Raw genomic sequence first — 17,709 nt, forward strand, 5'->3', positions numbered from 1 at the left:
CCAACATGAGGGAAACCCCGTCTCTAAGAATACAAACAAAGTAGCCGGGCGTGGTGGCGGGCGCCTGTAGTCCCAGCTACTCGAGAGGCTGAGGCAGGAGAATGGCGTAAACCCGGGAGGCGGAGCTTGCAGTGAGCCGAGATCGCGCCACCGCACTCCAGCCTGGGTGACAGAGCGAGACTCCGTCTCAAAAAAATAAAAGAATGTGCCAAGATCACCTATCACTCTGGTTTTTCTGCACAGGGAAAAAAAAAAATTGTCACCCAGAGTGAGACCAAGTGGCTTATTCCTCGTCAACAATGTCCGGGGAATTCTTGGCTCAGGAATTGTTTCCTTTTTTTTTTTTTTTTTTTTTTTTGAGACGGAGTCTCCCTCTGTCACCCAGGCTGGAGTGCAGTGGCGCGATCTCGGCTCACCACAACCTCTGCCTCCAGGGTTCAAACGATTCTCCCGTCTCAGCCTCGCAAGTTGCTGGGATTACTGGCACCTGCCACCACGCCCAGTTGATTTTCGTATTTTTCAGTAGAGATGGCGTTTCCTCATATTGGCCAGGCTGGTCTTGAACTCCTGACCTCAGGTGATCCGCCCACCTCGGCCTCCCCGCGGTGAGTCTCACTTTCCGAGTGACTTCATTTTAAAATTTCCCTGTTCTGTACACTTTCCCGTTTATCTGTTTTGCTATCAAACTGAAGAATCAACCACCCATGACTAAAGGTAAAAAACCGTTCCTCCAACACTGACACGCACACTTCTGGGTGTCCAACTAAGCCAAGGTAAAAATAAAAAAATAGTCACATCAGGCAGACACAAAGGTGGAGGCAGCCCCGGGTAAGGCTGTGACATGTTTCAGAGACTGAATGTTTCCTTCCCCGGCTGCCTAGCAGATAAGATTTCAAGTTCACCCACAGCCCTGGGTGAACAGATCTCTTTCTTCATCTCCCGTTAATAATCTAGGTGATTTTCAGGCCGGATGCCGTGACTCACGCGTGTCATCCCAGCACTTTGGGAGGCCGAGGCAGGCGGATCCCATGAGGTCAGGAGTTTGAAACCAGCCTGGCCAACACGACTAAAAATACGAAAATTCGCCGGGCGTGGTGGCAGGTGCCTGTCCTCCCAGCTGCTCGGGAGGCTGAGGCAGGAGGATCGGTTGAACCCGGGAGGCGGAGGTTGCAGTGAGCCGAGATCACGCCACGGCACCCCAGCCTGGGCGACAGAGCGAGACTCCGACTCAAAACCAAACAAACAAACAAAAAGAAGGTAGGTGATTTTGAGCGTGAGTCAGCCATCCCTTGGCGAGAAGGTTTGGGGCGATGAGCTTGCGGTTGTGGTGAGGGCTGAGGGTTCCACAGAACAAACATTCTGGCTTTTGCCGAGTGTGACGCTTCACACTTTCGTTCTGTGGCGTTCCCAATCGCTGACGGCTCTCAGAAGAGCTATTTTGAGCCCCGGGCTGTGGGGTTTGCCTTCCAGGGTGGGGCCCACTTACTTGTAGTGGAAACTCAGGTTACTCCTGGGGTAGTGGCTGGCATTCCATGTCACCTGCACCGTTTCTAGATTAAAGTACATGATCTGAATCTGTAGTCCTTCTCCTAGACACAGAGAGATGCAGGAAATTCACTGTCAGGCAACTCTATTTTATTTTTTAATTTATCGTTGTTTTTGAGACAGAGTCTCTCTCTGTCGCCCAGGCTGGAGGGCAGTGCCGTGATCTCGGCTCACTGCAACCTTCACCTCAGGGTTCAAGCGATTCTCCTGCCTCAGCCTCCTGAGTAGCTGGGATGGCAGGTGCCCGCCGCCACCCCCGGCTAATTTTTTGCTTTTTTAGTGGAGATGGGGTTTCATCATATTCAACAGGATGGTCTGCATCTCCTGACCTCATGATCCACCTGCCTCGGCCTCCCAAAGTGCTGGGATTACAGGCGTGAGCCACCGCGCCCACAGCTGGAAACTGACAGCATAAAGCCAGCACTTTCGTCCTAAGAAGGAGATGCTGGTTTAAAAGGACAGAGATCTGGCCGGGCGCGGTGGCTCACCTCTGTCATCCCAGCACTTTGGGAGGCCGAGGCAGATGGATCATGAGGTCAGGAGATCGAGACCATCCTGACCAACACGGAGAAACCCCGTCTCTACTAAAAATACAAAACGTTAGCCGGGCGTGGTGGTGGGCACCTGTAATCCCAGCTACTCGGGAGGCTGAGGCAGGAGAATCACTTGAACCCGGGAGATGGAGGTTTCAGTGAGCCGAGATTGTGCCACTGCACTCCAGGCTGGGCGACAGAGTGAGACTCCGTCTCAAAAATAAATAAATAAATAAAAAATAAAAGAACAGAGGTCTGGCTGGGTGCAGTGGCTCATGCCTGTAATGCCAACACTTTGGAAGCCTGGGGCAGGTAGATCGCCTGAGGTCATGCGTTTAAGAGCAGCCCTGGCCAACATGGTGAAACACCGTCTCTACTAAAACTACAAAAATTAGGCCGGGCGCGGTGGCTCAAGCCTGTAATCTCAGCACTTTGGGAGGCCGAGATGGGCGGATCACGAGGTCAGGAGATCGAGACCATCCTGGCTAACACGGTGAAACCCCGTCTCTACTAAAAAATACAAAAATCTAGCCGGGCGAGGTGGCGGGCGCCTGTAGTCCCAGCTGCTCAGGAGGCTGAGGCAGGAGAATGGCGTAAACCCAGGAGGCGGAGCTTGCAGTGAGCTGAGATCTGGTCACTGCACTCCAGCCTGGGCAACAGAGCAAGACTCCGTCTCAAAAATAAATAAATAAAAAAATAAAACTACAAAAATTAGCCATTTGTGGTGGTGGGTGCCTGTAATCCCAGCTACTCAGGAGGCTGAGGCAGAAGAATCGCTTGAACCTGGGAGAAGGTTGCAGTGAGCCGAGATTGTGCCACTGCACTCCAGCCTGGGAGACAGAGCTAGATTCCGTCTCAAAAAATAATAACAAATAAAAGGTCAAAGGACAGAGAAAACCAAGGTTTGTGTGCACGGGTTACCTGTTAATTCCTTGAGCAAGAGCTGCAGAATACATAAAGGCTGGTCCAGAAGAGACAATGCCACCTTACATATCCACAGAAGATGTGTCATTGGATACACGATTGACGCTTATATCTGCACAAGCCACTAGTGGGTGGACCTTACCCTTTGCAAAAACCTCAGAGACATGTCAACAAGGGTACAATTATAGTTGCCTCTTTTTTTTTTTTTTTTTTCGAGACAGAGTCTCACTCTGTTGCCCAGGCTGGAGTGCAGTGGTGCGATCTCAGCTCACTGCAACCTCCACCTCCCAGGTTCACACCATTCTCCTGCCTCAACCTGCTGAGTAGCTGGGACTACAGGTGCCCGCCACCACGCCTGGCTAATTTTTTGTGTTTTTAGGAGAGACAGGGTTTCACTGTGTTAGCCAGGATGGTCTCGATCTCCTGACCTCGTGATCCACCTGCCTCAGCCTCCCAAATCTCAGCTAGGATGACAGGCATGAGCCACCATGCCTGGCTGCTTTTGTTTGTTTTTGCAAAAGGTAATGTTTGCCCACTAGTGCCATGCACAGATAGGAGCATCAGTCATGTATCCAGTGACACATCCCCTGTGGATACCTAAGGTGGCATCGGAAACTGTCCCCATTGATCCACCTGACTGTCTTTCTCAAAACACCATACACACTAACTTCAGAAATGGACCGGCTGGGTGCAGTGGCTCACACCTGTAATCTTAACATTTTGGGAGGCCGAGGTGGGTAGATCACCTGAGGTCAGGAGTTCAAGACCAGCCTGGCCGACATGGTGAAACCCCATCTCTATTAAAAACACAAAAAATGAGCTGGGCGTGGTGGCGGGCACCTGTAATCCCAGCTACCCAAGAGGCTGAGGCAGGAGAATGGCTTGAACCCAGGAGGCAGAAGTTGTAGTGAACCAAGATCGTGTCACTGCACTCCAGCCTGGGCGACACAGCCAGACTCCGTATCAAAATAAACTAAAATAAAATAAAATAACAGAAATGGACCAACTCTAAAGAAGTATTTCTATCTTTGCTTGGAAAGTTGCTTAGACTTCAGTAGCTTCGACGTTTCAAGAGGTCTGGGTTTGTAATTCCGAACATGGAGAATAGGAATATTTTAGAATTCAGCAAACATGCAATGATATTTTGGATAATGGCAGCCAAGTCTCTCACTGTCAAAGAAGTGAGTTACAGGTTTGGAAAGACAGGCTACAGTGAACCTTATCATGTTGGGTTTTAAGTGGAGGTATCTGGAGGATAGATAGAGATAGATAGATAGGTAAATAGATAGATAGATACATAGATATATAGATACATAGATACATAGATACATAGATACATAGTAATGTTAGATAGATAGAATTATATAGATGATGATAGAAATAGTTAGACAAACAGATAGACACAGATAGGCAGGGATTGATGGGTAGATGGATGAATCAATGGACAGGTGGGTGTATAGATGGAAGGCAAGTGGATGGGTGGGTGGATGGGTGACTGGATGCATGAATAAATGGATGAACAGATACATAGATGAATGGGTGGATGGGTGGATGGATGCATGGATAGATGGATATGTAGATGTGCACATGGATGGGTGGGTGGATGGATGGATGGATGGATGGATGGATGGATGGATGGATGAGTGGATGAAAGTGTGGCTGAGTGCATGGGTGGATGGATGGTTTGATGGATGGGTAGATGGATGTATTGGTGGATGGATGGTGGATAGATGGATGGATGGATGGATGGTGGATGGATGGTGGATGGATGGATGGATGGATGGATGGATGGATAAGTGGATGAAAGCGTGGGTAGATAGGTGGGTGAATGAGTGAGTGGATGGATAGATAAATGGATGAACAGATAGGTGAGTTGGTGGGTGGATGGATGGATGGATGGATGGATGGATGGATGGATATGTAGATGTGTACATGGATGGATGGATGGATGGATGGATGGATGGATGGATGAGTGGATGAAAGTGTGGCTGAGTGCATGGGTGGATGGATGGTTTGATGGATGGGTAGATGGATGTATTGGTGGATGGATGGTGGATAGATGGATGGATGGTGGATGGATGGATGGATGGATGGATGGATGGATGGATGGATAAGTGGATGAAAGCGTGGGTAGATAGGTGGGTGAATGAGTGAGTGGATGGATAGATAAATGGATGAACAGATAGGTGAGTGGGTGGGTGGATGGATGGATGGATATGTAGATGTGTACATGGATGGATGGATGGATGGATGGATGGATGGATGGATGGATAAATGGATAAAAGTGTAGGTGAATGCATGGGTAGATGGATGGCTTGATGGGTGGGTGGATGGATGTGTTGGCATATGGATGGATGGATGGATGGATGGATGGATGGATGGATGGATGGATGATGGATGGATGGATGGATGATGGATGGATGGATGATGTATGAATGGATGGATGATGGATGGATGGATGATGGATGGATGGATAGATGATGGATGGATGGATGGATGGATGATGGGTGGATGGTGGATGGATGGATGGATGGATGGGTGGATGGATGATGGATGGATGATGGATGGATGGATGGATGGATGGATGGATGATGGATGGATGGATGCATGGATGATGGATGGATGGATGGATGATGGATGGATGGATGGATGATGGATGGATGGATGGATGACGGGTGGATGGTGGATGGATGGGTGGTTGGATGGATGAAAGGATGGGTGGATGGAGGCTGGGTGGGTTGATGGGTGGATGGTGGAAGGGAGGATGGATGGATGGATGGATGGATGGATAATAGATGGGTGGATGGTGGATGGATGGGTGGATGGAGGCTGGGTGGGTTGATGGGTGGGTGAATGTATGAGTGGATGGATAGTTTGATGGATGGGTGGATGGATCAATGAATAATAGATGGATGATGGATGGATGGATGATGAATGGGAAAAGATAGATGAGATAAATTGATGGATAGATTAACATGAATATATGTACTGATCAATCAATCATAGATAAACACACACACGCACACATACAGTTCCTAGTTCTGGCCACCGAAAGTGCATATAAGCAGAGGATATTCCAGGAGCAATAAATACAGTTATTATTCATGTATTTACTTATAAATACATTTCATCCCAGCTACTTGGGAAGCTGAGGCAGGAGAATTGCTTGAACCCAGGAGGTGGCGGTTGCAGTGAGCCGAGATCGTGCCACTGCCGTCCAGCCTGGGCGACAAGAGCGAGACTCGGTATCAAAGAAAAAAAAGAAAAGAAAAGAAAAAAGAAACTTTCACACTCATTGTTTAAGTTTTACAAAACAAACAGTGCCTGGTTGCAAAGGAAACCACAAACCAAAATAGGACAAGAAGAGGGCACTTAAATAAAGGATATTTCATGCAGGCCGGTGGTGAAAGCTTACCTGTTGCTACTTGCCCCAAAGCCATCCAGCTTCCCAGCAGAAAGACAGCAGCTCCCCACAGCAGAACCAACCGTCCCATGCCTGAAACAGGAGTGGAGAGTGAGGTCCTCAGGAACCTGCCACTAGCAGATCGCTCATGACTCATAAGCAGAGGTCACCCTCGATTTCAAAAAGGCAGAAAGGAAATTAGGGAAATGATTACAGGCAGGAAGCACAGTGACGCTCGATTTTAAAAGATACACTTGTCAAACACACAAACACACACACACACACACACACACAATCAATCCAGGGTCAGGATTACCACACACAGGGCTGAGCTGAGCCCTTCCCTTCCTTTCCTTCACCCTCCCCTCCCCCTCCACCTCCTTCCCCCCTCCCCTCCACCTATCCCTTCCCTCCCCTCTCTTCCCCTCCCCTTTCCCTCCCCCTTCCCTCCCCCACCCCCTTCCCCTCCCCTCCACCTCCTTCCCCCCTCCCCTCCCCTCCCCCTTCATCTCCCCTCCCCTCCACCTCCTTCCCCCCTCCCCCTCCCCCTTCTTCCCCCCTCCCCTCCCCCTCCCCCTTCATTTCCCCTCACCTCCCCCTCCTTTCTCCCTCCCCTCCCCTCCCCCTCCCCCTTCATCTCCCCTCCCCTCCCCCTCCCCCTTCATCTCCCCTCCCCTCCACCTCCTTCCCCTCACCTCCCCTCCCCCACCTCCTTTCTCCCTCCCCTCCCCTCCACCTCCTTTCTCCCTCCCCTCCCCTCCCCCTTCATCTCCCCTCCCCTCCCCCCCTCCCCTCCCCCTCCTTCCCCCCTCCCCTCCCCCTCCTTCCCCCCTCCCCTCCCCTCCCGTTCATCTCCCCTCCCCTCCCCCTCCCCCTTCATCTCCCCTTCCCTCCACCTCCTTTCTCCCTCCCCTCCACCTCCTTTCTCCCTCCCCTCCCCTCCACCTCCTTTCTCCCTCCCCTCCCCTCCCCCTCCCCTTCCTCTCCCCTCCCCTCCCCCTTCATCTCCCCTCCCCTCCACCTCCTTCCCCCTCCCCTCCCCTCCCCCTTCATCTCCCCTCCCCTCCACCTCCTTTCTCCCTCCCCTCCCCTCCCCCTTCATCTCCCCTCCCCTCCACCTCCTTCCCCCTCCCCTCCCCTCCCCCTTCTTCTCCCCTCCCCTCCACCTCCTTCCCCTACCCCTCCACCTATCCCTTTCCTCCCATCTCCTCCCCACTCCCCTTCCCCTCCCCCTCCCCTCCGTACCCCCTTCCCCTCCTCTCTACCTCCTTCCCTCCTCCCTCCCCTCCACCTATCCCTTCCCTCCCCTCTCCTTCCCCCTCCCCTTCCCCTCACCTCCCCTCCCCCACCCCTTCCCCTCACCTCCCCTCCCCCACCCCTTCCCCTCACCTCCCCTCCCCCACCCCTTCCCCTCACCTCCCCTCCCCCACCCCTTCCCCTCACCTCCCCTCCACCTCCTTTTCCCTTCCTCTCCCCTCCACCTATCCCTTCCCTCCCCTCTCCCCTCCCATTTCCCCTCCCCCTTCCCCTCCCCTCCCCTCCACCTCATTCCCCCTTCCCTCTCCTCCCCTCCCCCTCCCCACCTCCCTTTGCCTCCCCCTACCCCCTCCCCTCCCCTACCTTCCCTTCCTTTCCCTTTCTTTTCCTTTCTTCTTTCCGAGACAGAGTCTCAATCTGTCCCCTAGGCTGGAGTGCAGTGGCGCTATCTCAGCTCACGGCAACCTCTGCCTCCCGGGTTCAAGCGATTTTCCTGCCTCAGCCTCCCGAGTAGCTGGGATGACAGGCGCCCGCCACCACACCCAGCTAATTTTTGTATTTTCAGTAGAGACAGGGTTTTGCCATGTTGGCCAGGCTGGTCTCAAACTTCTGACCTCAGCTGATCCGCCCACCTCAGCCGCTCAAAGTGCTGGGATTACAGGCGTCAGCCTCTGTGCCTGGCTTTTCTTTCCTTTTCTTTGAGACAGGGTCTCGGTCTGGCACCCATGCAGGAGTGCAGCGGTGCAATCAGGGCTCACCGTAGCCTCAAACACCTGGGCTCAAGCCATCCTCTTGCCTCAACCTCCCTCATAGCCAGGATTACAGATGCACGCCACCCACCCTGCTAATTTTTGTATTTTTAGTAGAGACAGGGTTTCACCACGTTGACCAGGCTGGTCTCAAACTCCTGTACTCAAGTGATCCACCCGCCTTGGCCTCCCAAAGTGCTGGGATTGTAGGCGTGAGCCACTGCACCTGGCCTGAGCTTTTCTTGAAAACATATCACAGACCAGCCTGGCCAACATGGGGAAACCCTGTCTCTACCAAAAAAATACATAAATAAATACAAACATTAGCTGGGCATGGTGGTGGGCGCCTGTAATCCCAGCTACTCGGGAGGCTGAGGCAGGAGAATCGCTTGAACCTGGGAGGCAGAGGTTGCCGTGAGCCAAGATCGCACCACTGCACTCCAGCCTGGGTGACAGAGCGAGACTCTGTCTCAAAAAACAACCACCAAAAAAGCATATGACAGGCTAACTTTCTAAGCCTGGGATTCTTGCTCTCTGCTGAACGATGGGACTCTTGGATGAGTGTACAATTGTGCGGTTCACCTTCGCCGTTGACCAGCTTCCCGGACCCAGGGACTCAGATTATAGCCATTGTCCTCGTAACACCATAAACGCTGGATGGTAGCACGTTGGATAGTAGCTGGGATTAGAGGCACCTGCCACCACCTGGCTAATTTTTTGTTTTTCTGGGTTTTTTTGTTTTTGTTTTTGTTTTTTTTGAGACGGAGTCTCGCTCTGTCACCCAGCCTGGAGTGCAGTGTCACCATCTCAGCTCACTGCAAGCTCCACCTCCCGGGTTCATACCATTCTCCTGCCTCAGCCTCCCAAGTAGCTGGGACCACAGGCGCCCACCACCACGCCCGGCTAATTTTTTGTATTTTTAGTAGAGTCGTGGTTTCACCGTGTTGGCCAGGATGGTCTCGAACTCCTCACCTCATGTGATCCGCCCGCCTCAGCCTCCCAGAGTGCTGGGATGACAGGTGTGAGCCACCGCGCCCAGCCTATTTTTCTGTTTTTTCGGTTTTTGTTTTTGTTTTGTTTATTTATTTATTTTTTTTTGAGACAGAGTATTGCTCTTGTTGCCCAGGCTGGAGTGCAGTGGCGCGATCTTGGCTCACTGCAACCTCCACCTCCCAGGTTCAAGGGATTCTCCTACCTCAGCCTCCTGAGTAGCTGGGACTACAGGCACCTGCCACCACGCCGGGATAATTTTTGTATTTTTAGTAGAGACGGGGTTTCGCCATGTGGGTCAAGATGGTCTCAAAGTCCTGACCTCAGGATATCCGCCCACCTCGGCCTTCCAAAATGTTGGGATGACAGGTATGAGCCACCGTGCCTGGCCACCGCTAATATTTCTGTCCACAGATGTGCTCTTGGCGGTTGGTGCCCAGTGATCCTTACTAAGAATGAAAATAGGCTGGGGCCGGGCGCGGTGGCTCAAGCCTGTAATCCCAGCACTTTGGGAGGCCGAGACGGGTGGATCACGAGGTCAGGAGATCGAGACCATCCTGGCTAACACGGTGAAACCCCGTCTCTACTGAAAAATAGGAAAAACTAGCCGGGCGAGGTGGCGGGCGCCTGTAGTCCCAGCTACTCGGGAGGCTGAGGCAGGAGAATGGCGTGAACCCGGGAGGCGGAGCTTGCAGTGAGCTGAGATCCAGTCACTGCACTCCAGCCTGGGCAACAGAGCGAGACTCCGTCTCAAAAAAAAAAAAAAAAGAAAAAAAAAGAAAATAGGCTGGGCATGGTGGCTCACGCCTGTCATCCCAGCACTTTGGGAGGCCAAGGCGGGCGGATCACGAGGTCAGGAGATCGAGACCATCCTGGCTAACACGGTGAAACCCTGTCTCTACTAAAAATACAAAAATTAGCTGGGTGTGGCCGGGTGCAGCGGCTCATGCCTATAATCCCAGCACTTTGGGAGGCCGAGGTGGGTGGATCACGAGGTTAGGAGATTGAGACCATCCTTGCCAACACGGTGAAACCCCGTCTCTACTAAAAATACAAAAAATTAGCCAGGCATGGTGGCGGGCACCTGTAGTCCCAGCTACTCTGGAGGCTGAGGCAGGAGAATGGCGTGAACCCGGGAGGTGGAGGTTGCAGTGAGCCGAGATCGCACCACTGCACTCCAGCCTGGGCGACAGAGCGAGAGTCCGTCTGAAAAAACTAGAAAAATTAGCCAGGCATGGTGGCGGGTGCCTGCAATCCCAGCTACTCGGGAGGCTGAGGCACGAGAATCTCTTGAACCCGGGAGGTGGAGGTTGCAGAGAGCTGAGATCGCGCCACTGCACTCCAGCCTGGTGACAGAGCCAGACTCTGTCTCAAACAAACAAACAAAGGAAAAGGAACCATCTTTGCCCAGGACCCTCCACAACTTCTTCTCCTACAGGTGTCAGAAGTGGCTTCATTCAATACTCACTCAAGATACAGTTCTGGAGGGTCTGATATCTCCCAGGCACTGGGGAGGTGACAGTAATATGACCTGGCTCCGAGAGACAAAGCGACAATAGGCATAAAAGATTGAGCGTTGTTCGAATCTCAGCACCCAGTCAATGTCCACTGTGACTGCTGGATGATAGATGCTCTTATATCCCAAGCAGGCAAGTCTGCAGAGAGAGAGAGAAAGGAGGTTGGCCTAAAAACAGACAGGACTCTCTGCCCTCATGAAGAATGCGTTCTGTAGGAGGAGAGGAAGCTGAAATAAGTATGTATGCCCTGGACACGGTCATGGTGAGCGCTGGGAAAAAGAGAAGTGGCCGGGCGCACTGGTTCACGCCTGTAATCCCAAGACTTTGGGAGGACGAGGTGAGTGGGTCACCTGAGATCAGGAGTTCAATACTGCCTGGACAATATAGTGAAACCCCATCTCTACTATAAATACAAAAAAAAAACAAATTAGCCAGGTGTGGTGGCAGGTGCCTGTAATCCCAGCTACTCAGGAGGCTGAGGCAGGAGGATCACTTGAACCCAGGAGGTGGAGCTTGCAGTGAGCCGAGATCGCGCCACTGCACTCCAGCCAGGGTGACAGAGTGAGACTCCCTCTCAAAAAAAAAAAAAAAAAAGAAGAGAAGCCGGGCGCGGTGGCTCACACCTGTAATCCCAGCACTTTGGGAGGCCGAGGCAGGTGGATCACAAGGTCAGGAGTTTGAGACCAGCCTGGTCAATACGGTGAAACCCCGTCTCTATTAAAAATACAAAAATAAGCTGGGCACGGTGGCAGGTGCCTATAATCCCAGCTACTGGGGAGGCTGAGGCAGGAGAATCACTTGAACTCGGGAGGTGTAGGTTGCAGTGAGCCGAGATCGTGTGACTGCACCTCAAACTGGGTGACAGAGTGAGACACCATCTCAAAAAAAAAAAAAAAAAAAAGAAAAGAAAAGAAAAAATAGAAAAGGAAAAGGGAAGTGGAGGGGGAGGAAGGGCAGAGGCAGAACTGTTCATTTCTGTGGTCAGGAAGGTTTTTGGATTGGGGACCTTCAGGCATAAAGGAAGAAGTCCCCAAAGCCAGCCTGGGCCTCTCCCTTACCCAGGGGTTCTCGATCTCTGCCCTAGTGATATTTTAGCTGGATAATTCTTGGTTGTGTGGGCCGTGCTATGCATCATAAGATGTTGAGCAGTATCTATGACGTCCAACCACTAAATGTCAGTAGCACCTCCCAGCTCTTGCTGTGACAACCAAAAATTCCACTGAGGTTGCCAAGTGTTCTTTGGGGGGCGAAATCACTCCTGATTGTAAATCACTGTCTTTCATTCATAGATAGATAGATAGATAGATAGATAGATAGATAGATAGATGATAGATAGATAGTGGATTGATAGATAAATCGATAGATGATAGATAGATACATAGATAGATAATGGATTGATAGATGAATAGATAGATGATTGATAGATAGATAGATGATAGATAGATAGATAATAGATAGATAGATAGATAGATAGATAGATAGATAGATAGATAGAGCCGGGCGTGGTGGCTCATACCTGTAATCCCAGCACTTTGGGAGGCCGAGGTTGGCGGATCACAAGGTCAAGAGATCGAGACCATCCTGGCCAGCACGGTGAAAGCCTGTCTCTACTAAAAGTACAAAAATTAGTTTGGCATTGTGGTGTGCGCCTGTAATCCCAGCTATTCGGGAGGCTGAGGCAGGAGAATCGCTTGAACCCAGGAGGCGGAGGTTGCTGTGAGCTGAGATCACACCACTGCACTCCAGCCTGAGTGACAGAGTGAAACTGCATCTCAAAAAATAGATAGATAGATAGATAGATAGATAGATAGATAGATAATACACATGATAGATAGACACATAGATAGATAGATAGATAGATAGATAGATAGATAGATAGATAGATAGATAGCTGAACAGATGGATAAATTGTTACAGAGATGATAGATACATAGACAGATAGAAAGGTAGAAGAATAGATGAATAGAAACATAAATGGATAGATAATAGATACATAGAAAGATAGAAGAATGGCGGGGTAGATAGATGAATGAATGGATAAATAGATGGATATGTATATGGATGCATGGATAGATAGATAGATGAATGGTTAGATGATACATACTAGATAGATGATAGAATGGATCACTAGATAGTTGAATAGATGGATAAATGATTAGATAGATGATAGATACATAGATAGATAAACAGATTAATGAATGAGTAGATAGATGATAGATAGATAGATAGATAGATAGATAGATAGATAGATAGATAGGTAGGTAGATAGACAGGATAAATAGATAGATTGATGAATAGATGGATAAATGGTTAGATAGATGATAGATACATAGAAAGGTAGAAGAATGGATGAATAGATAGATAAATAGATAGATACTAATTGATATGTAGATCAAAAGACAGAAGTATGGATGAATAGATGAATGGGTAGATAGATGAATGATAGATAGAGAGAAAGAACACAAAATAAAGAGAATTTCTCACACTAAGTGAGGGTTTCTCAACCTTGAAGCAATTTCCATTCAGGATATTTTCATCCACATCGTTCTCTGCTGTGAGGCCCGTCCTGTGCATTGGGGGATGTGGAGCAAATCTCTAGACTATATGCAGTAAATATCAGCAGTATCCCCCACCAAGTCATGACAAGCAAAAAAACGTCTCCGTCCTTTTCCAGATGTCCACTGAAAGTTGAGAGACCTCCCTTCCTCTCTCTTCCCAACCCTCCATTGTCCACAACGCCCCAGGGTGACTGGAGCTCCCAGCTCTTCTCCACTTGCCTTCTGGGAGCTGTGATTTCAGGCATTTTACATATGAAGAGGAGAGAATTGTAGGCTGATAACGAGGGGAGATGTGGAGGGCCACAGAGGCCAATCTGAAGTCAAAGAAGACAACCAGGGTTCACCTTGGCTCTTCTGAGACTCAGGAATTGTCATCCGGAGACATAGGTCTTTGACGGACCCAGAAACATGTGGTTCCTGAAAATGGATTATTACAGCTACTCAGCTCAATTAAATTAATAAAAGGAATATTTGCTCTTCGGGGTAACCCATGATGCTTGAGGAGAACTTGGAACACACCCAGTTCTCTTGCACCTCCTTGTCAATTACTAAGCATGTTTCCCCCAGGCTTCATAGCTCCTTCCTCTGAAACGCAGAAACATGGATCCAGAACATTCTAGATGGCTCTGGGAAAACCATGACTCTGGGAAGGATGATACCACGGGAAAAACACGTTTGCTGGAGTTAGGAGAGCGAGATGAAATGCCAGGTGTTTGTTTGTTTGTTTGTTTTTGAGATGGAGTCTCGCTCTGTCACCCAAGCTGGAGTGCAGTGGCTCAATCTTGGCTCACTGCAACGTCCACCTCCTGGGTTCAAGCAATTCTCCTGCCTCAGCCTCCCAAGTAGCTGGGATTACAGGCACCCACCACCACCTCCAGCTAATTTTTGTGTTTTTAGTTAGAGACAGGGTTTCACTATGTTGGCCAGGCTGGTCTCAAACTCCCGACCTCAGGTGACTCCACCCACCTCAGCCTCCTAAAGTGCTGGGATGACAGGCATGAGCCATCATGCCCGGTGGCCAGGTGTTATATATAAAGTTTCGGTGCCACAAAAGGAATAACACTCAAATATAAAATTTTCTTTTTAATTTTCAGCAAGGCAAGGTACTTCTATAAAGGGCTGCACCCTTACAGATGGAAAAATGGGCAGTGCACACTCGAACAAAGGAGGGGAAGGGGTTCTTATCCCTGACGCATATGGTCCCTGTTGTTGTGTCCTTCCCCTATTGGCTAGGGTTAGACCGCACAGGCTAAACTAATTCCGATTGGCTAATTTAAAGAGTGACGGGGTCAGTGCTTTGGTGGGAGTCAGGGCAGAGCAGGTAGCAGGTAATTGGGATGAGTCAGGGTGGAGCAGGTGACCAGAATGAGTCAGGGTGGAGCAGGTGGTGGAAAAAGGTTGCTTTACAAGGAAGTTAAGTTTCAAAGTAGAAGGCAAACAATTGAACATACTGACATATTAACTCTTTGAAAGGAAACTTAGAACTCCTATTGAACACAGGGAAATTCTTCAGCCACTTCAGTGCTCTGGCTCTTCCCTTTACAAGGAGATACGTTTGGGAGCGTTAAGGTCTGAAGGGGCAGGCAAAGCACGTCCTTCCTTCTGGACTCCAGAGTGGAAACTTATTCTATGTAGGTTCTGAAGGTCATCCTTGTCTGTCATGCAGATGACACAGACCCACCTGCCCCACTTCCTGTTTCTTCATCATCTCTATCCCAAACCACAAACCAATATTGTGTTGTTTGTGTTTCACAATAGCAGGCATGGACCATGAGTCAGCTGGGAGGAAAACGGGAGGATGGCAGCCATCAAACATCTCTTCGGATGCAGCTCAACATGGAACCGCTACTCTAAGAAGACCTTTGTAATTTCTTCCATAGATTGCTTTTTACTAATCCTGAGTGACGGGATTGTTTTGGTTATCAATTGACATGTGACACATTAACCTGGAAACGTAGAGGCATGGAGGAACTCCAACTTGTTGTTACGTGGTGTGATTCTGAGGGCTGGCAGGGCTCAGCTGGGAGGTTCTTCTGCTCTACATGGTGTTGACTGGGGCTGGAGGGAACTTGTGGATTGACTGGGCAGGTGTGTTCTAGTTGGTTCAATCACGTGTCTTGTAGCTGTGCTGAAGTTCAGCTGAGGGCTTGACTTGGGATGTATCTATCTGCTGGCTTAATGGATCCAGAACATTCTAGATGGCTCATTCACATACCTGGAAGCTGGGCTGCATGTCAGCTGACTTGTGCTGTGTGTATCTGCAGGCTTAATGGATCCAGAACATTCTAGATGATTCCATCACGTACCTGGAAGCTGGGCTGCATGTCAGCTGACTTGGGCTGTGTGTATCTGCAGGCTTAATGGATCCAGAACATTCTAGATGATTCTGTCACATACCTGGAAGCTGGGCTGCATGTCAGCTGACTTGGGCTGTCCCTATCTGCTGGATTAATAGATCTAGAAAATTCTAGATAGTTCCTTCTAGAACATTCTAGATGATTCCTTCACATACCTGGAAGTTGGGCTGCATGTCAACTGACTTGGGCTGTGCCTATCTGCTGGCTTAATAGATCCAGAACATTCTAGATGGTTCCTTCACATACCTGGACTGCATGTCAGCTGATTTGGGCTGTGCCTATCTGCTGGCTGAATAGATCTAGAATATTCTAGATGTCTCCTTCACATACCTGGAAGCTGGGCTGAATGTCATCTGATAGTGCTTGACTTAGGCCATGTCTATCTACAAACTTAATAGGTCCAGAACATTCTCAAGGGCCCATTCACTTGGAAGCTCACCTGGAGGCTGAGTGAAAAGTCAGCTGAGAACTTGACTTGGGCCCTATCTATCTGCAAACTTAATAGATTCAGAACATTCTCAGTGGCCCATCGATTTGGAAGCTCACCTGGAAGCTGGGCAGAAGGTCAGCTGAGAGCTAGACTAGGGCTCTATCCATCTATGTGCAGACTTACTCGGTGCGGAACCTTCTAGATGGTTGACTTACATTATGTGGAAGCTGGGCTGACAGTCCGCCCATTTGTGCTGGAAGGCTGATAGAACCAGAACATTCTAGATTTCCACCACATTGTGTTGGCCAAAGCAAACCATGGGTTAGCCCAGATTCAGTGGGAGGCAAAGTGTACTCCAGCTCTCCTGGGGGTTGGGGAAAAGGCTCTGTGAAGCATTTGCACCCACCTTGCTTTCTCCACAATAGGCATCTCCGTTTATTAAAGTCTACTGGCCTGGCACGGTGGCTCATGCCTGTCATCCCAGCATTTTGGGAGGCTGAGGCAGGCGGATCACAAGGTCAGGAGTTCGAGACCAGCCTGGCCAACATGGTGAAACCCCATCTCTACTAAAAATACAAAAAATTAGCCCGGGCCGGGCGCGGTGGCTCAACCCTGTAATCCCAGCACTTTGGGAGGCCGAGGCGGGTGGATCATGAGGTCAGGAGATCGAGACCATCCTGGCTAACATGGTGAAACCCCGTCTCTACTAAAAATACAAAAAACTACCCGGGCGTGGTGGCGGGCGCCTGTAGTCCCAGCTACTCGGAGGCTGAGGCAGGAGAATGGCATAAACCCAGGAGGCGGAGCTTGCAGTGAGCCGAGATCGCGCCACTGCACTCCAGCCTGGGTGACACAGCGAGACTCCGTCTCAAAAAAAAAAAAAAAAAAATTAGCCCGACATGGTGGAGGGGGGGCGCCTGTAGTCCCAGCTACTCGGGAGGCTGAGACAGGAGAATCACTTGAACCCAGGAGACGGAGGTTGCAGTGAGCCGAGATCGCACCACTGCACGCTAGGCTGGGCAACAGAGCAAGACTCTGTCTCAAAAAAAGTAATAAATAAACATTTTTTAAAAATAAAATACAGGCTAGTGTTACTTCAAAAAGGAAAAAAAAAAAAAAACTTGGCTCTTAGCATTAATTCAAGATCCTAAGGGCAATGCGTTAACCATAATGTTAGACACTTTCTGTATTGAATTGAGTCAACATGTATATTGTGAGGTGATCTCTGATCTCTAGTCTAGCTGTTTTCTATAATCGTGAAAAGAAAGAGGGGCTCGCTGCCGGGAGCAATGTGGTTTGCTATCAGATTAATTGCTGAGCCGAAGCCAGTGGCCTCCACCTTGCTGTGACAATTCCCCAGCCCTCCCGACTGTCCATTGTCCCCAACACCCCAGGGTCACTGGAGCTTCCAGCTCTTTCTTCTCCAGTTGCCTTCTGGGAGCTGTC

At 49.9% G+C, this 17,709-nt stretch overlaps 1 protein-coding gene across 2 annotated transcripts in view; it reads right to left on the minus strand.

Moving 5' to 3' along the window:
- Nucleotides 1–6,511, minus strand: part of LOC123571109 (cytokine receptor-like factor 2) — a 40,086-nt gene extending 33,575 nt beyond the window's left edge. For both annotated transcript variants that reach the window (XM_065538833.2, XM_045383695.3), the window contains exons 1-2: nucleotides 6,418–6,511; nucleotides 1,487–1,589 (exon numbers count right to left, since the gene is read on the minus strand). In XM_065538833.2, coding sequence (XP_065394905.2) covers nucleotides 1,487–1,589; nucleotides 6,418–6,496 — 182 coding nt within the window. In that variant the 5' untranslated portion in view covers nucleotides 6,497–6,511. The remainder of the gene's footprint in view (nucleotides 1–1,486; nucleotides 1,590–6,417) is intronic.
- Between the last annotated feature and the right edge of the window lie 11,198 nt (nucleotides 6,512–17,709).

This window comes from Macaca fascicularis, chromosome Y (genome assembly GCF_037993035.2).
Source record: "Macaca fascicularis isolate 582-1 chromosome Y, T2T-MFA8v1.1".
NCBI classification, from domain to species: Eukaryota; Metazoa; Chordata; class Mammalia; order Primates; family Cercopithecidae; genus Macaca; species Macaca fascicularis.